Source organism: Typopeltis vanoorti, chromosome 21 (genome assembly GCF_054136105.1).
Source record: "Typopeltis vanoorti isolate ZY-2024b chromosome 21, IOZ_Tvanoo_1.0, whole genome shotgun sequence".
In the NCBI taxonomy this organism is placed as follows: domain Eukaryota; kingdom Metazoa; phylum Arthropoda; class Arachnida; order Uropygi; family Thelyphonidae; genus Typopeltis; species Typopeltis vanoorti.
This window is the reverse complement of record NC_143569.1, coordinates 43,346,959-43,374,436: the sequence shown is the minus strand read 5'-3', so window position 1 is coordinate 43,374,436 and position 27,478 is coordinate 43,346,959. Positions and strand designations below refer to the sequence as shown.

Genomic DNA, 27,478 nt, shown 5'->3' with positions numbered 1-27,478 from the left:
ATTAAATAAAATAGTAATCCTCCAACTCAAGAGAATCGATCGTAGTACACTATTTCATATCTGAAACAATGAGATGGCGACAGCTGTACGCCGCAGTCTTTCACAGTACAGAAGTACCGTGAAAGACTACGTACTATTTACATATATACAATAAGTACATAGCATGCTTATTTCAGTTAACATTTTTGATTTATGTATTTATTTATTTATTATTATTTACATTTTTTTTTTTTTTTTTTTTTTTTTTTACAACATGATAACATGCCCAATATCTATTTTCACCTAGAGTCCTGTGCAATCTTTTGGGCAGTTATTTTGTCATTTAACATCCATTGAAATATTAACATATTTTTACCAACTGAAAATTATAAGACATATACTTCCTCTTATGCAAATAGATCTGTTCATTACTATACAATATTTCTACGCTTATATATACATATTTACATTATATGTTTAGTTTTCTATTCCATTATTTTTTCTTTCAGAATGAATTGTATTGGCTTGTTTTCATTTTTTCTTTATGATGGGTCTTTTATTTCTATTATTTGTATGTTTTCTTCAAAATCATCAGAGATAAGGCCTGTCTTCCGCCATTGGTGTTTGGTTATCTTTTTTCTGTTTATTGTGTCTGTTATGATTTCATTTAGTTGTTTGTTAAGTTTTTGCATTATATCTGGGCCTGTATCTCTTCCATAAATTCTGTCACATCTGTATGTCCAGATAGAGTACATTGTTGTTATAATTACAATTGCTTCGGTTATTGTTATGTTTCCGTCCTTTAGCCAGAATAGTGTGTGTTCTGTGACCGGTTCTTTGTGTTTTATAAATTTCTGAACAGTGTTCCATATTGGAGAGGTGTGGGGGCAGTATAACATTATGTGGTACAGTGTTTCTGGTTCAGGGCAGAAGTAGCATTTGGCTGGGGCTTGAAGTGGAATACCTTTGTATGCGCACCACATTCTGGTGGGTAGGCAAGCGTGGTGAACCTTGTAATAAAATGTTTTTAGTTTCGGGTGTATGGGTAATCCGAATGCCTTTTTGAGTACATTGGATAATTTAATTTTACCTTTTTCAAACTCTCGGTGTTGTGGTGGTGGTATAACTGCTCGCGTGAGAGTGATAAGTGCAATTTTTGGTTTCATTTTGAGGAAATCTTTTATTGCTATATGATTATTAATGAATTTGTACCCCTCCGCAACTTCAATGAACATTTTTGGTATTTTGCCATTCGATTGTGGAAGAGAACAAATTATTTGGTGGGGCATTATTCTTTGCATGTAGTGTATGATATATGCACTCCATGCTTTGTGTTCCGAGTAAGCTCTCTCTATGATTTTTGCTCTTGCACTTAGAGTTTTTAAATGTACATTTATTAAACCAAGTCCTCCAGCTTCTATATCATGAAATATTGTACACCTTCGTATGGGTTCGTATTTCGAATCCCAAATAAATTTTGCACATTCTCTGTGAATTTTGTCAACTTCGTTGCCATTGTAATTAATGTTGGCTACAAGGTACCATATTTTTGATAGTAAGAGCTGGTTACATATTTTTGCCCTGCTTCTAATTGATAGTTGTCTGGGTCTCATTTGTGAAATTTTTTTAGTAATTTTGTTATGAGCTACTTCCCATTGCTTGTTATGATGGGTTTGGTCCCCTATGGTGATTCCTAAAAGAGGGAGGTGTTCATTAATTTTAATTTCGTTTGGCACGGTTGGCTTATTTGCCCACCTGCCGACGAACATCGCGTGGCATTTATGAAAGTTGAGTTTTAATGCGGATGCCTTTTCAAAAGATTTAAATACATTACAAGCAATCGTGAAGGACTCGGCTGTGGTTAGCGTTAACGTAACATCGTCGGCATAGGCTAGTACTTTTGTTTTACCTTCTTCTCCTATATGAGTACCCGCTATGCCAGGATGTCCCGATATCGCTCGTATCACCGGGTCTAAAGCAAGAGCAAATAGGATCATAGATAGGCTGTCTCCCTGTCTGACCGAGCAGTCAATTTTAACAGGTGCCGACAGTTTCTTGTTGATTATGAGTCGTGACTGTGCAGTGTTGTATATGTTTGACATTAAGTTTTGAAATTTCTTCCCGAAACCTGCAGCTTTAATGACTTCTTTCAGGTACTGGTGACTAACCGAATCGAAGGCCTTTTCTATGTCCAGACTTACCAACAGGCATGGTTGTTGTGTTGCCTGGTAGTGTTCATATATGCATCTAACTTTCAGAATATTATCTTCTATTTTTCTGTTTTTAACGCCGCAGGTTTGGAATCCTGATATTATTTTTTGTATGTGTGTTTGAATTCGTTGTGATATGATTTTGGATAAGATTTTATAGTCTGTATTCAGGAGTGTAATGCCTCTCCATTGTGAGTTTGCGTTGTTTGTGGTGTCTTTATTTTTTGGTATGAGTGTTATGTAACCGAGGTTGAAATATTCTGGGATGCTTTCCGAATTCTGTATTTCGTTCAGCATTTTCACAAATAGTGTCTCAAACAGGGGGTAGTAAGCTTTATAAAATTCCGCCGTGAGACCGTCAGGTCCTGGAGATTTGTGTAGTGACAGGGACTTTATAGTATTTTTGCATTCAGTTTTTGTAATGGGGGAATCTATAATTTCAGCTTCTGACTTTGATAATCTCGGTAAGGTTTTTAATAAATTTTGTGTTTCTGTTTTATCACTTTGTTTTTGAGAGAAGGTAGTTGTGTATTGTGAGTGGAAGAATCGTAGGAGATTGTAATAGCCTTGACCAGCTATCAGTGATGGCTAAGAGTATAGATTAACACCCCGCAAACTTTTTGAACACAGCAAGAGCAAAAATGGCGCCTTGCTCACTCCCTTTGGGGATAAACGGGTTAGATAAGTTATTTATTTTTGTAATCACTAGCATACTATTGTATTAGTTTATACATATATTATTATAATTACATGAAACCCCGAAGACTCATCGCGGGAACTATACTACACTACAGCAGTGCTTCCTAACTTCTGGATGTCAGGGCCACCTTTGAAAAAATTAAAATATTTCACTCCCCTCGAAAAAAAATTGTAATGTAGACATATATTATTATTGTAATATTTATTGTATTTATATTCAATACAAAACATACACAGCGAATATTGCAAAAATCAAATGCAAAATATTACATTTTTAGCATCTTACATACACATTTGACATGGCACATTATCTCGTGTTTTTATATAGATAGAGATATTGTTATTGTACATTTGCAGTACAAGCACGTGAAACGTAAAATGATTAGCAATAAAGAACGAATTAAAAACAAAAGAAGGTTAATAACAATTTAATGTGATGGATGTGTTTCAATACTGCTACACAAAAAGTCAATATGAGGTGAAATATTTGAAACTGCAATTCTTAGATTTCTGCTTTGAAATGAAACTTATATGAATAAGCATATATTTACTAATATTCATTAAGCGCCGAAATACGCAGGAAGCAAAATTTATGAACCTGCCAATGTGTGATTTTTTTCCATTAAAATATAAAAAATAACAAAAAAGAAATAATAAATAAGAAAAATTAAATACGTTTCTTTTAAGATTAAAAAAAACTATTTAGTCTTAAAACATTTTAAATTTGTTTTCGTTATTTCACGAAAACAAATTTAAAATGTTTTTTAAATTTGTTTTCGTGAAATAACCCTCAACAAAACTTACATCCCTCAAGGGGGCCGCGGCCCACAGTTTGGGAAGCGCTGCACTATAGGGAACAACACCACACCGTAACACAGTGAACAGCACTACACAACACTTTCTTTTGTCAGTTTTAACTGCGTGTGTTCTCTGGCCGATTTGCTAGACAAAAAATCGATTTTGGGAGGAAAAACAATACTAGCGCCGTAAGACATCGACTAACTTAGCTCAAAGTAGCATAGTACATACAGGGTGTTCGGGATAAATTTGACAGTTTCGTAAGGAAAAAGAAAATCTTCTTTGTATCTATTAAATTTAATGAATTGACAAAAAACCATTACAGGCAGAGTTAATTACAATACTATCAACAAGATTTACTCAAAATAACCACCATTAGCATCGATCACAGCTTCAATTCTGCTTCGGAACCTCGAACAAGCTGATGCTACAGTCTCCCTGGGAAGGGCCGCAAAAACTGTTTTAATTTTATCCATTAACTGGGCTTTTGTATTACTGGAAGTGCGATTGGTGTCTTTTTCAACTGCGCCCCATACAAAATAATCCATGGGGTTAAGGTCTGGGGAGTTTGGAGGCCAAACATTTGGACTGGTGAAGTCGTAGAAATTTTCAGACAACCATTTTTGACTTTTCCCAGAGGTGTGGCAAGGGGCCGAATCCTGCTGCCATACATACGGTCTACCATTGGCTACCCTTGTTATCCAGGGCTTGACTACAGTTAGCAACTCCACGAACAAAGCCCGAATTCCAATGCCAGGGTTCTTCAACACCTGTTCCTGCAGATTTGCGAGGAATTCTGCTGTACGAACGCAATCAGATCGTCTGCTAGGGATCTTTCTTCTTGCTACATCCTCGTAGTCACCATTGCAAGTCTCTAGTTCATGCCTGATTGTTTTTACTGTATTCAGGGAGCATTGGGCAGCAGTCGTAATATCCTTATTTTGATGGCGGGCACGAATCATCATGATACAAGTTATTCTCTTCCATGATTCAGGTGGGTTCCAGCTATCCATCCTTTCTGACATCTTGTATATGAATGAAGAAGGGTCCAAACTTTTAAATGAAGAGAAGTGTGTGTTAATACATGTAACTTACGGAAAAATATAATTAATTATAAATATGTCAAATTTATCCCGAACACCCTGTATATTCATCTCGCCATGATGAGAATCGAAGGCCACATGTCCGGTTGTTTTTTTAATCTGCGCTCCAGAGCTGCCATCATCATCATCATCATTATTATTATTAAAGTCATTTTCTATATTTCAATGAGGAATAATAATATCGTTAAAGTCAACTGTTTTAAAAATTCTGTTCGATATTCATAATACCTTGGCGGTGTAGGTTCTTCTCTCAATGCATCCCTGATTCCTATAGGTGCCTGTATAATAATAATAATAATAATAATTAAACATAGTTCCGTCATGTGTTTTCAATTTAAATTGGGAGTAACATTCACCGATGTATCGCTGGTATATGCAATCATTATAAATAAAAAAATAGCATAGTAATTTGCGCGTTTGCATAGGTAAATAGTTTATCGTTGGGCATATACTTCCGAAGGTTTGTGAATGATTTATGGATACAGTAAAGTTTTTATATTTAACTATCGTCATTATCATGCCTTTCAGGGATTTAGGCCTAGAGTGGCCTAAATCATTGAAAACTTAGTCATCGTTGAATCTTTTCAACGATGACTAAGGCCGAAACTCTTTAGAGGACGTCTTGGTTTCATTTTTCTAATGGTTTGTAATTTAAGACTTGTTTTGGTAAGCTTCTGTTTTCGTTCTTTCAACGTGTTCCATCAATTTATGTTTATATTTTTTCATTTTTTTCTATTACTGATTCCTGGTTTAATTCTTTCATAATTTCTTCATTTCTTTTGTGATCGAATATACTTTGCAGTTTTTCTCATAAACTTCATTTCAGCTGTTGTTAATGTTCGTTTGTCTTTTTGTTTTATTGTCCAGATTTCACTTCCATAGAATAGGACTGGCAGGGCTAATGTATTGCATACTTTTAGTCTGGTTTGTAATTTTGAACTAGGTTTAGTTTAAATACAGAGTTAATTACAATTGTTATTTTTAAATATTTCGCAGATTTTGGGTTTATATTTTTTCATTTTCACATGAAATCATACATCCTAGGTAGTTAAATGAATTCACCTGTTCTAAAATCTTGTTATCTATTACTATTTTAGTTCTCATTGGATCTTGTCCTTTAAAGGCCATCGTTTTTTTTTTCTTTTTTTTTTTTCTATTGATATTATCATTCCATAATCTTTGACCATTTTATTTAAAATTAAAATATTTTTCTGTACGTTATCTTCAGAATTTGAAATTATTATTTGGTCATCAGCAAAAAAGGAGTGTTCAGGTTCATAGTAGGAGAAAGTTTAATACCTTGATGGAAGTTTTTATCCATTTTATTATTATTTCATTTAAATAAATATTAAAAAGAGTTGCTGAAAGGCGACATCCCTGTCGGACTCCTTGGTTTATCTCTCTTGAATATGATAGTTCATAATTTAATCTAATTTGTATTTGATTATATTCATATATACATGATAGCTTTTAGAATACTAATTGGTATTTGTCGTTCTTTTAATATGTTAAATAAAATACTTCTTTTAACTTTATTAAATGCCTTTTCAAAGTCAATAAATGTAACACGTGTTTCAAAATTGTATTCTCTTCTTTTCTCTATTATTAATTTAGACAAAACGCCGATCCATGATCGTTCTTTTTAAACTCATTTTGTACTTCTAAAATAAAGCTTCCAGAATATTTTATAAGTTTGTTATTTAAAATTCTGCTATATATTTTATAAAAGGAATTTAGAATACTTATACCTCTATAATTTTTTACTTATACTTAGAGGTATAATATTTTATACCTCTATAATCTAACCATTGTATTGAAGACATTCACAATGACAGGATGAATCACTCTAATACTACTACCTCCATCGCCACCACATCCAGAAGTACACTGCACGTATTCCACGGCACAGGTACATAGGAACAGACGTTTGTGCAATTTTTGATACTTTGCCCAAATGCTTCGCACTCATCGCATTGCATATTTGATGTGATTACTATTTGCATTTTATCGCATAGTATAACAATTTGAATATAACAACTCTATGTTATCTCCTTAGTTCAAATCAATAAAAATGTTAAAGATTATTTTAAAAAAATAATAATTCCTGAATTTGGAGAGAAAATGGAGATACCAGTTATATATCAATTTGGGCATAAAATCTAAGTAAATGTACGAACAGTGACGCAAACATAACACACACACACACACACGTGTGTGTGTGTGTGTGTTGAGGAACATCGACTCGGTTGTTTTGATACATTTGTATAAAGAGAATTTAATGACTGAAACCGAGAATAATTGTAAGGTTTTAATGGTATAACACACAACTAGTTTCGGCTTTTGACAGTCTTCTTCAGGTGTCTTTTAAAAATAGGAAACATTATATATATATATATATATATATATAGAAATTAACAAATCAATAAATCTAAACACATTTAGACCTCTAGTATTAAGAGGAGCAACAGTTTAAAATATCCCCTAAAGATGGCGCCACCATAAATGACCGTCGTAATGAATCAGATGTGTTGGAATACATTTCGCATTAAAAATGTATAAGTTAATGTGAATATGGATAAAGGATGCAATATGCCGTTCCGGTTGACTAATTCTGTAAAAACACTTTCGATTTCGAAACTTGAATAGTTGAAATGATAGTACAGTATACGTATACAATTCACTGCAATGGAGAACAAAAACTTAAAATTCTAAAACTTCAGTATTTTTCTTTGAGCCGTTTATAATTCGACAATCATTGTCGGCAACTTTATCTTTAATAGCAACGTATTTGAAACAAACGAAATAGGACACATTAAAGATCCATCCTTATTTCATAGGAACATGTATATAGAAACTTTGGAAGTGTCAAAAATCGATTGCAGAGCTTATGACAATATAACCTTGAAATTAGAATTGCATTCGTTGCACTACTTAAAAGACACGAGCTCTACCTAGACGTCCGTATATTTGCTGTTTAGTAACCTTTTATTATATTCTATGGATGCTTGAGAGATAAAAATAAAAATCAGAGAAATGAGAGCAATTGTGAATCTTCAGTTAAAATCTTTCAGCGCAAACTACAAAATGCATCTCAACAAGTAAATCATGTATGCGCGACACGCGTATTGTTTCACGCGCACTACTATTTTGTTATTGAAATAGTATTGTCAGTTAACGTATAGCAGCTAAAATTACCCTATACTATAGCTTGTAATTTTCGTTTCTTTGCTTTCATGATTGTACCCTGAAGAAGCCGACAGCATAAGCCGCGAAACTAGTTGGTAATTAAATTAGTTATTCACCTACACTTGACCAATATCTAAATAATAGTTAATTTTCATTAACAGATCCTTACATTTACACATTATAATACAACTGAATTAATTTTTATTAAAAAGCAACTCTTATATTTTTATTTATTAAATGCGGTTTACTTATAATGCTTTAATAAATAAAAATCAATATTTTCAATCCTCCCATAAAAATAAATAAATAAAATACAGCTCAACCACTGGTGTGTGTGTGTGTGTGATTAAGATATACCCCGACTTAAAAGATGTGTCTCTTTATATATCAACTTCGCTTCTCAAGTATTTTTGGAAATAACAAATCAGTCTTTAAAACATGATGTCATGTAAATTACTGCATTATAACGACAAACAGCAAAACAGTTAAAAACTCAAATTAATTTTTAAGCAAAAATGAAGACAAAGAAATAATTTTTCCGTTGATGCAACCAAACGGTATTATTCCTTCTTCTTTAAAAGAAGAAATTGCACAATTTTCAGAAGGATCCAAAATTAGTTGCAAATATCTACTTTGAAACGAATAACATTTCTAAGGGTTTTAAAAAAGTTTCCCCTTTTGGAAATCCTTTTTATTCTCTTAAAGCAAATAAACAGGGTGGAAACACACACACACACACACACAAAGGTAGAATACGGGGAATTAACAAATGGCTATCTTTTGAAGTTGCTCAAGGGAATGAGAACTTTTTTTTTTACATAAAGTGGTATGTGTGTAATGCCACACACACAGAATACCAAATCAAGTGGTAAGTCTTATCTTTGATTATACACGAATAAATTTCAGTTTTAAAAAAAATCATCTGTCCAAAATCAATATACAATCGTTATTATTATTATTTTTTTATCTCAAATGTATTTTACACAAAAAAATTATTTATTACTTTTTTATTCTCTATGAACTCTACTTCCAACTTAGTATCAATGAGTCAGACGCGGTCTGTTAACGATTTTCAACTCGTGATTATAGAAATATATCGAGAAATCGGTTTAAAAGTATCCATTCAGATAACATCAGACCATCAAAGATAAGTGCTCGTGCAAGAAAAACACTCGTTACCACGAAATTGAACACAGCTGCAAATTGCTTGTCACTTTCCTTTTCAGTTCGCATCGTTATCATATTTTAACAAACAAATAGTGGTGGCAGTCGGCGTTGGTGTAGTTGCTGTCAACTGGTGGAAGCAGAGTTGTATAGTAGGTGCCCTCCCTCGATGAGTCTTTGGAGGTGACAAATAATAATAATAATAAAATAATTTTTTTTCCCGAGTCAAACTGAAGAAAACTAAACTTACAAACTGAAAATCAGATGATCAATTCATCATTACTACTGTAGGCATTCCTAGGTTTATTTTTTTTAAGGTCAGTTTTTATTCAGCAACTCCAAAAAAGCCAACTGTATTGCACATATGAGTTCATACAAATAAATACTAGTTAAGATTAGGAACTTACTGCACTCAACCTCGATAATGGTGAGAGATGTCTACCGATTTACATATATTATATATTTATATACGGTCCTCATCAATTTTCGGTCGCAATCCTTTTTCGCAATCCGTACAAAAAAAGTTGGACATCACTATGTTTACCTTAAACAAATCAACTGATGACGTGGCACAGTTGTAATTTGTGCATACAAGCAGCCATAACATGCCCGACATGATGTGATGAGTAAAATCCATCTGGGAAAAGGTGACATGTTCTTCTAAAATATTATTTTATACATAGATAAATCTCGTTTGAAAACAGATATCAGCAATTTGTTCTAATTTCAGAGTCAGTTTGCCACTATCAAGTTAGAATTCTAAATTATTTGAATTTATTACAAATGTCTTTGTCTCAGTAATTTTGTGATGTTTCGTGTTACCAATGGAGATTTAACAAAACAAAAATTTGTTAGCATTCCATTTCCGAAATTTCTGTCGTTAGATATTTATACAGTAGAATTTTTACTGATTCTTTTATATCTAAGTAATATTTTGAAGATTACAACATTATCATACAAATTATAACTGGAAAATAAAAATAACCAGTACAATAACGAGGGTATGAAGCGCCTGTGGCAAGTGTCTAACTTGCCCCCCCCCCCCAACCCAAAAATTTTGGAAAATTTAAATGTAACAAGTTAAATTTTAAATTAAAGTGATTAATATGTTAAATACTTACGATTAACCCCATCAAAATGAGTTGCAGTGCGTTGCAGAATTTGCGTGTCTAAAGCGGCGTATTGCCGAAATTTAAAAATACAGTATAAAATAGCGAACTTTTATATCTATTTATTTTTAACGTTTTGCGCCCGTGGCGGGCGCCTCTTTCGTCATGCCCACGTTACGGCACTGAAAATAACGTTAAAAATTGTATGTGCTTTTTAAGAACAATATCAGTGTTTATTAAAGATGAGGTAATGAAAAGTAAACGTAGAAAGGTAAAGTTCAAGGTCAATTGAGCGGAGAACTGATGTCTAAATATCTAACCTTTTTCCTGTTGTCTACTGGTAGTTTTCAGAGTTTTTGTAAAATACGAATAGTACAGGTATTAAAAAGAACGAAACTTGAATGTCCATTTCAGCACTATCGCATCCTGACATATACTAAAGATGAACTATTTTTTTGAAGAAAAAAGTTACCCTAAAGTAGAAAAAAAAAGCTACTCGGTAGTTGTGTATAGAGTATAAAACTCTGACCTCTTCTCCGCTTTGTTTTGCAGAAAATAAACAAAGGACGAGACATCTCAGGAAGATGAGTTTCCATATGACCCAGGAGTTTACGAGAGCAAATAACCTCTCTCCATAATCGGATATCTCTGTCAATACATATGTTGTCTAGACGTTTTCAATATTATTTATTTAGTTTGTTAATGTTAAATGTGATAGTTTATGTCTGTATTTTTTGCATACAAACAGTAAAAAAACCTGCGTTGCTCGGGTTAATAACTCCATTCGATTTTTTTTATTGTTTGTCTAAATAGTCTTCAGCCTGATAATTAATGAAGAATTAACTTTCTTTTTTTTTTTTTTGGACTTTATTATCACAACTCCAGACAACATATTTAAACCAAACTTGTTTTACTTATTAAAAGTTATCTGAAGTGGCTCGTTTCAGCTTAATTTTGGAAAAAATTCAGAGTATTTTTTGGCATGAATTTTCAAATTTTACTAAAGCAATTTTTTTTTTTTTCCTGCCAGCATCACTGAATGTGTACAGCATAAAATTTACCATATCGATGTGATCAGAAGAAATAATAATTTTTAAAAAAAAGTGAGAGAGAGAGAGAGGAAAAAAAAAACCATGTACAGGAAAACCCCGCTTAACGCGAATTCGAAATGCGCGATTGAGTGAAATGATACTATTTCCCGCTTTAAGCGAGTGATTAATAAGTTAACGCGGGTTTTTTACATTACGCGAAAATTTTTGTCGCCAATCTGCAGCGAGCGGAAAAGCTGGAAATCATTAAGAGACATGAAAGTGGCGCTAGTATTTACAATGATTGTGCAAGACTTGGGATACAGTAAGTTTGGACTATATTAAATAAGAGCAAATAATACAAAGAACAAGGAAAAGTTGCTACTGCATGCAGATCACCCAAAATAGAAGCCATTTAATGATCGAGGTGGAGAGCCTTCTATCACTCTGGATTGAGGATTATAACAAAAAAAAAAAAGAATACCTCTAGTACAGGGAATATTCAGGCAAAAAAAAAGCTCTCAAGATTTTTACCTCATTGAAAGAGACCAAATTTCAAGAAGAATACGAAAGCTTAACTGCGACTTTAGGATGGTTTGACCGTTTTAAAAATCGAACCGGACTGCATAACGTAAGAATAACTTGGGAATCTTCTAGTGCTGATAAAGATTCTGCGGCCAAGTTTCCTGAAGAATTGCAAAGGATAATTCAGGAAGGTGATTATGACGATCGGCAAATATTCAACGTCAACGAAATTGGTCTCTTTTCGAAGTGTATGCCAACAAAAACTTTCCTAGCTAAACCTGAAGAATCTCAACCAGGATACAGAGTATCTAAATATCGTCTTACGCTTTTATTAGGCGGCTTTAAACTCAAGCCTATGTTAGTTTATCGTGCGCAAAATAATAAATCTAACATTATTGAAGAAATCAGTTTTTATTGAAATCTCTCTCTAGCGGGGTGGGGATCAAGGCTAAAATATTCAGTATTATAATTGCAAACGACCATTTTTTAAACCATTTTCATGCATAACGTTGTGTGTATGTTTCCTAAATTATTATGAGACACGATATATATTTTTGTAAAAAATAATTTTCATTATTCGAGTAGGGAGAGAACCAGTTCAAATTTTGGCTACTCACTACTGATCCGACACAAACTTTGAGGCGGTAGACCACAATCGTCCTGCTTATAGGAGGCCCGAAGTGGCTTGAAAAAATATATTCGAGTAGAGAGAACCAGTTGTTCAAATTTTGGCTACTCACTACTGACTCGATACAAATTTTGAGGCGATAGAGCATGAACATCGTCCTGCTTATCGGAGGCCTGGAGTGGCTTGAAAAAATAGTACAATATTTGGGACGAGAGCTGGATTTCCAGATTATTTAACCCTTAGTCTACCAAAGGTACTGAAATAAAAAGTGCAAATAGGTTGATAACTTTTTTTTGTGCTTGATTTAATGGTAATGGAGACTCTAGATAATGTATGTGCTTGAGCATAGTTCAAGTTTCATTTCTATTTAGGATTTATTAACTTAATTAGTAAGTTGGATTCTCACACTATAATCACTAATAGTGTGAGCATTCAACTATATTTTGCTACGACCTCGCTAAAAGCGCTCCTGTTAACAATAAAACCATTAACACGAACTCCAACTATAACGTGTATTAATCCTTAGCATAATACCAAGAAAATTGAAATCAAAAGCGTGTTGCTTCATATAATGGGAAGTTATATAAAACAGTAAATTGTTCAAAATTTAAGCCCGGGGATAAATTTTACTAAGACTGAGTACAAAAATTTCAGCAAAATCAAGCAAATTCTTCAAGAGAAAACAAGTCAGAAAATGGATATGTGCAAAGTAACATTGCAGATGCGTATTATGATATGTTACTTCAAGATAATAAAGATTAATGCAAGATTACGTTCATTTGGTGCTCCAGAGGAGGAGATTAAATCAACCGTGTACTAAGTGGAGTTACTGGACTTCATGGAGTAGTGAAAAACAGTTCGATACTCGTGTAAAGTGGCAGTTATTATTCTTCAATCATAAAAATGATTAAAGCTGTTTGACAATTTATTTTCAGAACTTTAAATATTAAGCGCCGTCGAAATTGGTTCATCCGATCTCGAGTTGTTTCATACAGATGGATTCAGACAAAAGCACAGATGTTGTTGGCTTGCGAAAGCACCTGAAAAAGAGATGGGAGTGTGCTTAAAAACTTCTGGCCAGAACATACGTAATTTATGTACATAATACACTACCTCATAGCCTTAATTGCTTCAGCGATAATTCGAAAACATGAATTCTACTGTACACCTCCGTAGCGCAGTCAGGCAATTAGTCCTAAGGTTAGAAATGCTTGGGTGTTAATCCTATTTTATCACACAATAAGAAACTTTATAAGTACCCGTTCAACTTAAGATGAGTTTGCCGGCCTCATACAGAAGTAGCATGGGTTTTCTTTTCAGAAAACAGGCAAGCCAGCCGTAAGAACACATTAACTAGCAAAGATAACATACTGGTTTCATAATCTTAGTTGCTTCGACAGTAATTCTAACCAAACCGCCCAAATGTCACTAAAAGCATTCAATCCTTTGTAGAAATAGCTCAAATTTTTGCAATACAATATTTATTTTTGATATGGCAGTATGAGTCAGTAACTTACAGATGAACATTATATTACACTCCATGGACAGGGCCGTCGTAACCCAACTAGGCAACTAAGGCAATGCCTAAGAGTGACAAGTTTAGAGGGCAGCATTTTCTTGAATTCAAGGGCAAGAAAATAGTACTTGCCTCGGGGCGACATATAATCCAGAAATGATCCTGCATGGATCAAAAGAAGATTATTTTGCCCCGCTAATCTAAAACCTTTTCTTAAAGTTAAGTAGCTGAATGGATTTTAATAGAACGCACGACAGTACAAAGTTCAAGTTCTTAGTTAATTCAATAATACAATATTTTTTGCTTTCTCTTTTGCGAAATACATATATGATAGCCATACACGTATACATTATATGATAGTACTACTGAAGAAGTCTCTCAAACATCATAATTTGAGAATCAACTCAAAATCATCTGTTTAAAAAATAATTGAATCAGTGTACGAAAAATAAGACTTCACAGAATGAGGAATTTAACCTCCTTCGAAGATATGAAATAGGTTTTTTGATATTGTTGGAAACAATATCATAAGTTGCTACACTGGACTTCATTTATTGCTCTCAACGACAACTACGATAGAGTATAAGTTTATCTTAAACTTATACTCTATTCGAAATAAACCTGAGCGGACATATTCTGTGCAGTCATATTGATGAGAATGCTGTTAGCACCGGAACGTGCATCGAATTCGGTTACTTTTGGGAAGAAAAAAAAACAAACTCGCGCCCCTGCTCTAGAGAAAAATCAAAATCATAATTCGTACTGATGCATGATGACTGAGATAAACTCCAATACTGTCCCAAACCAAACATTTCAGCTTTTTTATTCAAATTAAGTGGATATTGAATCCAACATTATAACCGAACAGAGAAACTGCAAGAGTTTCAGAGAAAACTGCAAGAGTTTCATGCGAATCCAAGCGTAAGCAAACCTTTCATGACAGGGGCAACTCGTAGTAAAGGTAGGGTAAGTTCTGATCGAAGAAGGTTCCTTAGTCTCCTAGAAGGTGTATGATGTTATACATTATGGGGGGGGGGATCACTACCCAGACCGGTTTCGACCTTGTTTTAGGTCTCGTCAGTGGGAGTCAGACCAAGAATACTTAGGTTGAAGTGATGCAGAACTTATATTTTACCATACGAGTTGCTAAAAAGGTGTCACATCACAAAAGGCACCGATAATTTCAGCTTTTGCCCACCAGGGGCTGTTTATTCCAGCACGTGTGTGTTACATGAGTTACGTGTAACCTAATCCTGCATGCTTTGATGAATTTATAGAAATGCTTAATTTTGTTAATCAATTCCTGGGATTCAGACTGTAGTCAAATGTTAGATGGCAAGCAAGTACTTATGAGAGCTAAGGTACTAGTTACTGCAATGCTTGGGAGAAGTGTGGCTCAGTCTTGATAAGTGGATTACTAGTAATAATAATAAAATCAAAATAAAAAATCAGCTAACGCCTTTTATTCCCTTATAGGGAGTAATAATATACAAAAGCATAAGAAAGTTCCATTCTTTTTATTACCATCAACCGAATCAGCTGCATATGGCTGTATTCAGCAAATATAAAGACCAAAAAAAATCTTAAAGAAAACTCTAGAATAGAAAAGTAAAACAAAATTAATTGTAGAACAAAATGAAGAACTTTTAAAGCCAGAAATAAATAAAATAAAGAAATGCATACGTTATTTTGTAAGTTCAGTCTTTAACGGCAATGTTCGTTTGGTAAGACCTGAGTTGGAATCCTTTTTAAGACGAGGAAAATTTAGTGAGGTTCACTCCCATAATGAGTCCTGACCACGAAGGTGCTGTGTAATGATGATAATAATAATAATCATGGTATATCCTACATGAAAATCATCATATAGTATTACGAATGAAAATATCTTAAACTTACTGATATTTGAATATACGCTGCTCGGAAAGCAGTCAAAGGACACCATAGTATGAGGCACAAACAGCCATGGCACCCAAATAATAAGATGTAGGACTTCCTTTCGATGCGATGACTGCAGCAATCCTACGGGACATACTTTCCACAAGGGTACGATAACGATCAATGGGGATTTTGGAGCATTCTTCCTGTAGGCGTGTAATGAGTTCCTGGACTGTTGTGAGGTGGACATTCCTTGACCTCGCCCGACGCTTCAGTTTATCCCACAGATGTTCAATAGGGTTGAGATTAAGGTTCTGTGGAGGCCAGAACCTTAATCTCAAGTGTGGTGACGTTCATCCACAAACCACGTAGTTACAGAAGCAGCCTTATGACACAGTGCATTGTCGTGCTGAAAGAGACAATGGTCAGTTCCGCAGAAAACATTACATTGTCCAGAATGGTCATATCCCTCTCAAAATGCAATGTTCATGACACCACAAACAGAGATCCGGGGCCAAACCAGGAAAAACAGGACTACACCATCACATCGACACCTCCAAATTTCATAATTGCAGTTACGCACTTTGGTAAGAAACGGTCACTGGGCATCAACTGAGTAGGGTGTAACGTGTTTCTTCACTGCATTGCACAGCTTTCCAAGCTTCTATGTCCCACTATACACGCTCTTATTGCACACGGAAGATAACACTACATGCTGGTTCAGCTAATGCGGGACTTGTATACCATAGTCCTACCATGAAAACCCATGTTGTGAGCACCGGTTCTGAATGTTCTTATGCAGATTCCTGTGTCCGGATGTTCCTGTTTCAGTCGGTCTGGAACTCTGCATTCAACGAGTCGGCCGATGAATGGCGGTTTTTGCACCCTACGGTCACCTTTGGTGAGTCTGATGGGTCATCCACTGCGGGTAGTACTTGCAGTTGACTCCCTGTGCTTCCGTTTCAGTAGAGTATCACTGATTATTGACTTGATAGGACCCAATTTGTCAACAATTTGCTGAACAGATAGGCTTGCAACATGACATCCTATTTTAAACTCCGCCATTTCTCTTCTCGAAGCCATTTCATCCGGATACAGTTGCATTGACTTGGGAACATTATATTCCCCCACTTTATACCGGCTACAAACACATATCTCGTTATGCTTCATGATGTACCTTGCCCATGGGATGTCCGTTAATTTTTTCCAAGCAGTGTGTAGTTATATAACAATAAACGTTCCTCCAACGTTTCCTTCGAAATTATACACTTTTTTTTTTTTTTTTGTATTAACTTCCCTAATGTCCATGTGAGTGTGGGTGGGTGCTGCATGTGTTGCGTTCATTATAGTGGTTTATGCACTACCGGTATTTTTTTCACTTTATTCTCAGTGCGATAACACAGTACTTGGATGCGTAAATCATATTAGCTATAATTTCCAGCCGAGGTGCAGGGGCGACCCATACATGATTCGGAATATGCACATCGTTTGATACCCCCCCCCATCTGCCACTCTTCTCATTATTTAGATCATACCATATCAACACCTTACTGTAAATTGGTTCCTGATTAAGACTAATAACGTACAGTTTTTAATTTACGGAAGTCGAATACGCAGAACCCTAATAAACCTTTCTTGTGACCTGTGCAAAGTTTTCTTTTTGGGTCCTTAATTTTTATGGAAATAAAATATAACAAAAATAAATACCGCATAACGATAAAGTTTATTAATAAACTGTATATATTTTTAGAATCTTTATATATTTATTAATATTGCAGAAATGCAATATATTTTTCAACGAAAACAATTATTTTAGTTGCACTTTTCTTGCTTTTATTTCAGCCAATTGTTCGATGATATCATAATTAGTTTTGCGATTTCATACTCTTTTGAAATTATGGAAAGATGTTCTTATCCCATAGTCGATCTTAAAGATTTTTTAATTAATTTTACGCTTTTTTTTTTCACATGAATGAAGCAGTAAAGACCGCGGAATATTCGTAGATCGGCCTATATGATTCAATTAGCCCAGTCATTTATGTGATTGGAGTATATTAAGCAGAGTCGCACATTAATGTTCGGTATTAGTTTTATTTACCTAAAATTCAGAATATAAACATTCGTCTAAATCGCGACGATCAGGGCACGGCAGAATTTTGAATTAGATAATATTTTATAATTTGAGGCATTTGTTATTCTATATTTGAAATTTTTTTTTCACTTTTAATATTGTACTGTAGAATATTCTACTGCAGAATAATGTAGAGTCCACCATTTTAACACCGCAGTTCACTTTGTGTGTGTGTGTGTGTGTGTGTGTGTGTGTGTGTGTGTGTGTGTGTGTGTGTGTGTGTGTGTGTGTGTGTGTGTGTGTGTGTGTGTGTGTGTGTGTGTGTCGTTCAGTGTTCCCCACCGTTTTGGGTCTTTTGCCTATGCATCTGTTGCACCGGTATAGTCACGGCTTGCAAATACGTAAACTCTTTGGCAGACTCGTACTTCTGTTTAGTAACATTTTACCCAATAATCTATATTCTCCAAAGATGTCGCATTGTAATCTTATATAATTTATGTTAGGACTAAATTCGACTAAATTACTGGTCAATATTGTGCCCATTGATTTATCCATGGGCTCATTTCTGATTCTGATCTGGGGTCGAATAGAATTATTCGGGAAATTATTGGTTTATTTCTCTTTCTCTCTCTTTTCTTCAAACTGGGCTAGCCATAGATTAGATAACACTTTCATGGAGGTATAATCATTCGCGACAGTACGCTGGAGAGACTCTTAACTGATAAATATATTAAAAAACATTGTAGGATTCAAATACACGCACGTAACATAACTGCACTAGCTAACTGGGTTTATCTTAGTGTATACTTAACGGATTTCACACACACACACACACACAAAATTATTTATTATTCATTTTAAAAACTTACCGAATGCGAATCTTTCGGCACATGCTTTGTACAATGAAATTTCGATTAGGTCTTCTACCATTCCGAAGAGCAAGAGATTCAACAAGAAACATATCGACGTCACGGGACAAGCTTAACTTTGTTTTGCTTAACTTATTATTATTTATTATTCATTTTAAAAACTTACCGAATACGAATCTTTCGGCACATGCTTTGTACAATGAAATTTCGATTAGGTTTTTTACCATTCCGAAGAGCAAGAGATTCAACAAGAAACATATCGACGTCACGAGTCAAGCACAGAATTCTCATTAAGTAACAAAAGTCCGAGCCAAGATTTTCTTAAGAAATTTGGGCGCCCGTGGCTATAACATCATGCGCCCTCTTTTAGTTACACATTGTCAACTGAGCAATAAAATGTATTTTAAAAATAAAAATATAGATTTTGTTGTACATGTATAAAAACAGTCGAAATTATTAATCATAATGGAAAAAATAAAACATAAAAACACAAAACAGGAGCACGAATAAACAATATTTATTAATTCTTATTTATAATGAACAATGATCTTTATTTTTAAGCTATATTAATAAATATAATTATGAAATAATTTAAATAATTTAAATGAGCTTGACGAACGCGGATAGCGTTTGGTTCTTGTAATTATAGAATAATAATAATTATATATAATTAAAATAGTAATTAAAATAGTAATTATATATAATTAAAAGAAGTTTTAATTATAGAAAATTATACGGATGAAAATTCCTTGTTTCGCCATTACAAGTTGTAACGGTGATACTTTAAAAAACATTCATTTCAGTAGCAATATTACGAAACTTAGTTTACAAAAAATATGGAACAAATAGGCAGTAGTTTCCCTTTTTCCTCCTTTTAAAATGTATTTTTCCGATTGTAGGCTCGTAGATTTTTGAATGATGTCTTAAAAAGTTGACTGCCTTGGCACAACTCAGTCCAATGGTAAGGAGGGGCTCATTCAAACAATAATGACAGCAGAGAATTGTAACTCTGCTCATATTCATGCGAAACCAGAAATCGTCATTCAGCTGGAGATTTTGAACTTCCTCTTATTTTTTAAAATAAAGAAACAATATTGATTTCAAACATGCAAAGCAATACACGAAATCCTGCAGTATCAGAGTGGAGAAAATCAATTTACGATGAAAATAGCTGAATATTTTCTTATTAAATAATAATATAGGTATTTTGTTTCTCACTAATAATTAATTCCTATGTATGAGCAATATTTATACAATTAAGTCGACTAGTTTAAAATCCAAATACTTCTAAATGGAAACAATTACCACTTAAGGTTATCTTAAGCCTGTTATTAAGGTTATCTTAATTCTCTGTTAGGAGTAAGAGAGAATCTAGTTCCTAGATGTAAGCTACTTTAATGTAGAATTAAGCTGCTTTGTAAGTTGGGAACACGAAATCGGGTGCTTGATTGAAATAATATTTCATGATTGAAATAATAAAATTGAATAACGCCACACCATTCAGGTGTGATGTGCGAGCATAAGATCGTCCGCAGACGACCTAGGCACTGACTCTTGGCGATAGTCCGAGGCGATGGCTAGTTGTCTACCAAATTCCGAAAATTTAAGGCTAAAAAAAAGGGGGGGAACATGTATTCATTTAGGGAAAAGGTGATAAAGTTTTCACAAAAGATTTTTTTGTAAAAAAAAAAGTTTCTTTATATCATATTTAGTGTCGTGAGTGCATAACTCGCCAGTAAATTGCAATGCGCAGGGAATGAAAAAAAATCCATAATTCCTTTTCATTCTGCAAAGGTAAGCAGCATTCTTTTAGCACTTTTTTTCCCCTCTGTGTGTGTGTTCATATTTGCAGACATCGATATGCTCCTTCTGTCATCATCATCATCATCCACAATTGAACATATTTGTGGAACTGAAAGCTTTTAACTGCAAAGGTCTAGAAAAAGTTCCTCTAGTAGCATCTTCAAAATTGCACTTATAAATCTTTCAGCTGCAGACAAATACTGGAAGTTCCTCATGGATCTGAGGATACTTTACAGTGTATAATATTTTCTCTTTTATTCTTTTCGAAAGTGAACTTTCAATGAACTTATACACTCTTTTTTTTTTTTTTTTAGTTTCATCTCCAATTTCTAAGCGTAAATAAAATGTTAATTTTAAAATTCAACGAGATTTTGAACACACGTTTATTTTTTAATTTTTCATTAACCCACGTTTATACTTAAATTATCCCATTGATATAAAGGCTCTAAGAGCTATATTTTAAGTATTTCGTCGTCTGAACAATTTAGGTATAGACTTTTTTATGTCCTATTCCTGCTCTGCAGATGAGGTTGATCTTTCCATCTTAATATTGGACGTCCACGGTCTCTTCTTCCTGGTAAATAAATAAATAAATACCTTTAAGGCATTACTTAAATTAAGGGGATATTAAATCCCACATAGTTTTAAAACCGAATAAGAAACTCAAAGATCGGAATCAGAGAGTTTCTTGCCGAATATAGTAAACTATAAAGTATCGGCGACACTAACGTTAGCCAATGCAAGTGATCCAAAGGTGGGGGAAAGTTCAGATCGCTATTCTTAGGTATTTTCCATAATGTAAAAACACATTTCCTAGGAAATGTATGCTGTTATTACATTATGGAGGGAGGTCACTACCCAGACCGGTTTCAGCCTTTTTTGAGGCTTCATCAGTGAGTAGCTAGACCTAGTAGTTTACTATATTCGGCAAGAAACTCTCTGATTCCGATCTTTGAGTTTCTTATTCGGTTTTAAAACTATGTGGGATTTAATATCCCCTTAATTTAAGTAATGTTTTCATTGCCGAAATGAAGCTTATTAGCTCTTTATACTTAAGTAACCTTTAAGGCATTTATTTATTCCTAATATGAGATAAAATTTTATATGATTATTATTATTATTCAAAATTAAAACAAAAATATATTGATTAAACAAGAGATGTTTAAAAAAACTAATAATTATGTTTATATAACTCCTTTTTAATTTCAATGGTACACATACTCCTCGTACACGTATGCAGTATGTATATTATAGTTTGCAATAACTTCCACTAGAGGAAGGTTTACTTTTGACTCATATGTTTTTGGGTGTCTATCCAGCAAATACGTACCAAAAGATGAATCCTCTGGAGAAAACTAAGAAGCTTATTCATGATGGTTTCGATGGTATCAAAAATGCCTTTCGCCCAGAAGAAGTTAAATCTGATACGTTCGATGTGCAAAATGTATTTTTAATTGACAGAGAAGGAAAAAATTACCCCCAATATGCAGCTGATATAGCTATGCGTAAATATCAAGGGCTTATGTTCGTGCGTTTAGCTGGTATATTTGGTGCTGCTGCGGTAGCTCTAAGTGCGTATGGAGCTCACGGTAGGTGTTCACTGAAATAAGATACCGTTTGTAGAATAATGATCACAAATAAACTTGGATGCTAGAATGACGTATTATTAGACAATTTTTTTTTTAATTTGAACTACAACCCTCTGCCAGAGTTATATATATATTTTTTAAACTAAAATCACAATCCTACAAATCTATCGACTCCAAAAGGTTGAATTTCTAATAATACACGTCATAGCGTATTTAATTACTTATTTGTGAATTTAACTTACTAATATCATACAAATAATAATTATCATTGCCATCCATGTATACTGCTTTTATTACTACTTTTGATTAAATGTTTCATTCCACCTGATAGTGTTTTGAACTATTGGTTCTCATATGAGACCAGATAGAAATTTTGAATACATATTGGCCCAGATATCAATTAAGATTTATTATTCATTTTTAAGGTTTATTGCATTAATATCGCAGACCACAACATGGGGGGGGGGGTTGTGGTCTGCGATATTCCTTCTCCCAAAGTGTTTTTCATAAGTGAATTCTAATCCGGAATTCACTTATGAAAAATGCATACTTTCAAGTAGAATACAGATTTGTTCTAGATATTTCTATCTTGTCTCTAATGAAAATCTTTACTTATATAGTTTCAAGGTAATAATGGGTGTTCCTTAACACTGACTGACTACAGAATTTTTTTTTTTTTAATCATTCCCACACATGAGTAAGAATCTATAACATGACTGTGCTATGTATAGTAAATAATTAGAGAGAAGAAGAGAGGAATCATAATGTATTTCTTGAATACCTGAGAGGTATTCAAGCTACAAGTATTCGCATTGACTTCCAAAGGATACTTCATATGGGATGAAAGAAGAGAATAAAACTTTGTTCAGTGAGTTTGGAAAGCTGTATGTCGATGTTGACCAGTAGGTGCCCATATTTTCACATGATTAGAAGAAATTAGAAGAATGGTGGTGGCCAGTTCAGTGGAGCAGCATTCATAGAACCACCTATAAAAAATATATAATGTAGAAACATAATACACATGCTGAGGAAAGTGATGAGAAGGAATGCTTCTAATCGCTGAGAGAGGAATCATCTGTTATATAAACGGCTTTCTTCTGGATAGGCTATCACTCCAGATGTGAAAACAATATTCTGTGGTTGAATAGATTTGGGATTTATAAAGTTACAAGCAGAGAACAAAAAAAAAAATACCAAATTTTTTGAATGGACACTTTCAAGTAGAATACAAATGTGTTCTAGATATTTCTATTTTGTCTTGTCTCTAATGAAAATCTTTACTTATATATAGTTTCAAAGTAATAATGGATGTTCCTTAGCCAATCCTGGATGTTTATTCCAGGATAGGCTAAGTGTGAATGGGAACTAAAGACGAGAAACTGATCTTAGTTGGCAAGCAGAGTGTTATCAAAAGCGAGAGAGTGATGCATTGTCTTTCTTTTGTTTATAAGGACTTTTTATTTATTTATTTTTTTTGTCCAAGTTGGTTTAGCTAGTTTCTTATAGATGTGGTAGGATTTTCCTCTCCAACACTTAGGTTTGTATACTTCAGAAAATTAGACAGTCAGGAGAATACATACACTCACATATGTTTAACAGATATAATTGGTTTTAGCAGATATATTGGCCTCATCTGTAATTCCTACCATTGCCCATATGTTTTTTTTTCCCTCATAAATTTCATCCATGTATCTTTTGTAATATGCTTGGTCTGTATATTTCATAGTATGGAGAATGGGGAATCCAGCCTGTAATCTTCTGTCCTTAAACTTGACTGTCTTGTTTGTGAGGATAGTCAGCACATGTGACCTACCTGACATTCCTAAATTGATCTTTATTTTAATGGTCATTCCATGATCTTGGACTGTTCCAAGTAAGCCTATGACACACTGATAAGCTTTGGTAAGTTATCATCATCAAATTCCTGACATGTATCCTCATGGGGTGTGCAGAATATTATGATAGCACTACATGAAAAACATCATTACTAACTTCCTCTCAACAATTTTCCTCCAAATCAATCTGTTATCTCTGAAGACTCCAATATTATCAGGTCTTATGTTTCTGTCTTCTAAAGCACTTTTTACTGTATCAGTCCACCTATATCTTGATCTTCCTCTGGATCTTTTTCTTGCCAACCTAGCAGAGAATACTAACTTCCTCCCAACAATTTTGTTTTGGTAATCTTTCCTCTCCCATTCTGTTTAAGTCACCATATTGCCTGAGATTCTTCTAGCTACACTGCAAAAAAAGGGTTTAATATCTAACAAGTATGGAAATGATTCAAGGCGATCATAAAATAGTGTTCTTGTATAGTAACATTACTCATTATCATACAAACTCAGGGCAGCTTTTTTTTTGTTTTTTTTTTGCTTCTAATTCTAACAATGGACTATTTATTTATTGTCACCTGCTTGTAACATTTAATTTTGCATTTGTTTTGAATTGTTTTTTCTAATTTTGCTACTAGAAATGGTTTGATGTATATCAAATCATTTTTAACTTAAAATAACCCATCTGATTTTAATAAAGATTGAAATATCATATTTCATTACAATCTGCAGTCAGAGCAGATGAATAACATGAACAGGGCTCAACAAATTATGCAAACTTCTGCTCGTCATGCAAAAAATGTACTTCCCGAATACTACCCCCTCCCACCTTTTTGTAATGATATGTCTCATTAGGAGGTCCATAAACTGATCAGTGTTGCTGTGTTTGTGTTTTTAAAAGTTAAAAAGATTCTGTGTAGAACATATTTTATTTAATGAAAAAAAAAATATTTTGTTCAGCTTGTAGCAACTTGTGACAGGTGAGTGTATTCATCACGCCCTGAACTTGAGTATAGATGGGAAAACATTTAATATTCATGGTGCATTTTGTGAAATGAATGTAAAATGGTCATTACAAAAAAGGGAATGACCCATCTCTACACTACTTCATCCTTAATCTACACATTGAAACATCTACATCTCCCACCAGTGTAATCATGACTGATAGCAGTGAGCACTGTTTTCCCAATTTACAAGTGGCATCTTTTGGAATTAACATAAAATGTAGTAAACTCTGAGAATCTTATCATGAAAGTATATGAATATTTACAGTATGTAACTGTATTGTGATGGTTTGATTTGATCTTGGCTGCTGAATGTGGTGAATAAGAGTTACTCTCAATTTTGACATAGGCTGACATTGGCCAACCAGATAGGACTCTCTCTCTCCATTTAATATAGCATGGATGATTGATTTTCTTTAGATTGTAGATGAATTTCATTGTCCAACATGAGATCACTATAATGCATACTTGAAGGCCTCAAGTAGTTTGAAGAAAGTTCAATATTTGGTCTCTAGAGAAAAATTTCTGCATTATCTACCCCTTAACTCACCCGCAGTACTGATGCACAATAGGTTTGTGATGTTTTGCAAATGAGGATTAAATTGATAAATTTTAATAATTCTTGTTGGATGAAACTATTCTCTGTTAATTATTATTAATTGTTATGAGGGGGGGCTTCAACTATGGTTACATAAATTGAAAGGAATAAAGGATATGGGAAGAGGAAATGTAATTTAAGCAGAGAATTACATAAAATTCTGTACCAGGTATGAATGTGTCCTGCTGTGTATTTAGAGGTTTTTGAAGTTGATGTTTGTGTTGTTCTCTGGCTGTGGAACCCAGGCAAAGCAAGGTATGGTGCATGTGGAAATGGGTTAAACTGCCCATCTGTTGTATTGGTGGGTGTGCTGTGTGACTGTTGCACGTTGCTGAGATACCAGTCATGACACTTGATGCTCACCTCTAGGATCAAACACTTGTGGCTGACTAATGTGAGCTCTTCTTCTGGATGTCTGTTCATGGTAATCCAGCCCTGGTACATCCTCGATACAGTAATACAGGAGCAACCAACAAGTGCAGCTGTTTCCAAAATACTGGCACATGCCCTCTGGGACCCAACTATCTGCCTATGGTCAAATTGGCTTAATTTGCCATGTTTCCCCATTACTGGCAAATGTGTACTGATTACATACAGAGGATAGGTATGCCCATTTATAGTAGCTGCATGTGACACTGATATCATGTGGTTTTTTGTTATCACACCAAATATGTAAATGGGAGGGGGTTCCTAATGCAAAGCTAACTCGCTCTAAATAAGGTCTTAAGCAAAAATTAAAAAATTATTAGTGATATATTTATAAACAATGGCTATAGCCATTGTTTATAAATATATCACTAAATATATCATCAATATAACATAAATATATCAATAAATATATCACTAATAATTTATGATAAATTATTAGTGATATATTTATAAACAATGGCTATAGCAAAAATAACATCAATAAAATTCTTCATAAAACTTCATCTAAGTATGCAAATAATATAGATTACAGTAAAACCATAGCCATCCTATACCTTAAAGGGTTATCATATAAAATAAATAGAAGTCTACACCATTGCAACCTTAATGCTACTTTTAAACTACACATAAAATTAAAACACATATTCAACTCTCCAAGGAGCCCTTGCCCCCCCCCCCCCCCCAGGCCCATCCTGAGGTATACAAAATCCATTATACCTGTAACTAACTTACCCTATGCACAATTGGAAGCTGGCTGCACAATTCCAATCCAGAACACAACACATTAAATTTCATAATTTTGGTAAAGCAGGCCTCTTGGATCATGCTCTTAACACTCTATACCAAGTTGATTGGGAGGGTACCTGTTCCTCACATCATACAAAAACCTAGTGTGAACCATCCTAATCTAAACAAAAATGGTGGCATAAAAATCCCAAGAATTTGGATGGAGCACATTCAGCCCACATAACTTCTTTCAAGTTCCAGAAAACCCTTACTTTAGGATTCTAAGCAATAACTTTAGCCCTTATTGGCCACCATCAATACTGTTTTTTTTTTTTTTGTTCTAATTTATCTGTGAAAGCATATTTGCTCTCTCTCTCTCTTTTAATAGATCTCTTGTTATCTGTTTGGTTGCAAATCACTATGACTCTAGCTTCATAGTAAGCTTTTTTTTCCACCAGAAGTCAGGTCAGTAGTGCTAATGGTTTACCAAACTAGTCTGACTTTATCATGCTATGTGGATTGTAACATAGCTTATTTCATTGTATATATATGTTTATACTTCAAATGATGACTTTGATATGATGATTGTAATATTGGGCGATTATTTTGGTTTACATTCAACTGTTTTACTATACAATGTATAGTAAAACTTTTTTACTATGACTGCTGATCACTGTGTAATTATGAAAGAAACAAATTTCTGTTTTGTCCAGTCTGCAGCTGCTTGGCAGCTTTCA

The 27,478-nt window shown here is 34.0% G+C and overlaps 2 protein-coding genes across 5 annotated transcripts in view; one reads left to right on the top strand and one right to left on the bottom strand.

Annotated features, from left to right (window-relative positions):
- The window catches only part of LOC150094796 (uncharacterized), a 36,083-nt gene extending 17,034 nt beyond the window's left edge, over positions 1-19,049 (bottom strand). Inside the window, exons 1-2 of one of the 4 annotated variants that reach the window (XM_090411465.1) lie at positions 10,261-10,333; positions 5,018-5,067 (exon numbers count right to left, since the gene is read on the bottom strand). In XM_090411465.1, coding sequence (XP_090267591.1) covers positions 5,018-5,067; positions 10,261-10,272 — 62 coding nt within the window. In that variant the 5' untranslated portion in view covers positions 10,273-10,333. The other 3 variants (XM_090411464.1, XM_090411466.1, XM_090411463.1) reach the window with 3 other exon arrangements.
- A 2,642-nt stretch (positions 19,050-21,691) lies between these two features.
- Positions 21,692-27,478, top strand: part of LOC150094795 (transmembrane protein 256 homolog) — a 30,268-nt gene continuing 24,481 nt past the window's right edge. The window contains exon 1 of the mRNA XM_090411645.1: positions 21,692-22,152. Within this exon, the coding sequence (XP_090267771.1) occupies positions 21,861-22,152 (292 nt within the window). The 5' untranslated portion in view covers positions 21,692-21,860. The remainder of the gene's footprint in view (positions 22,153-27,478) is intronic.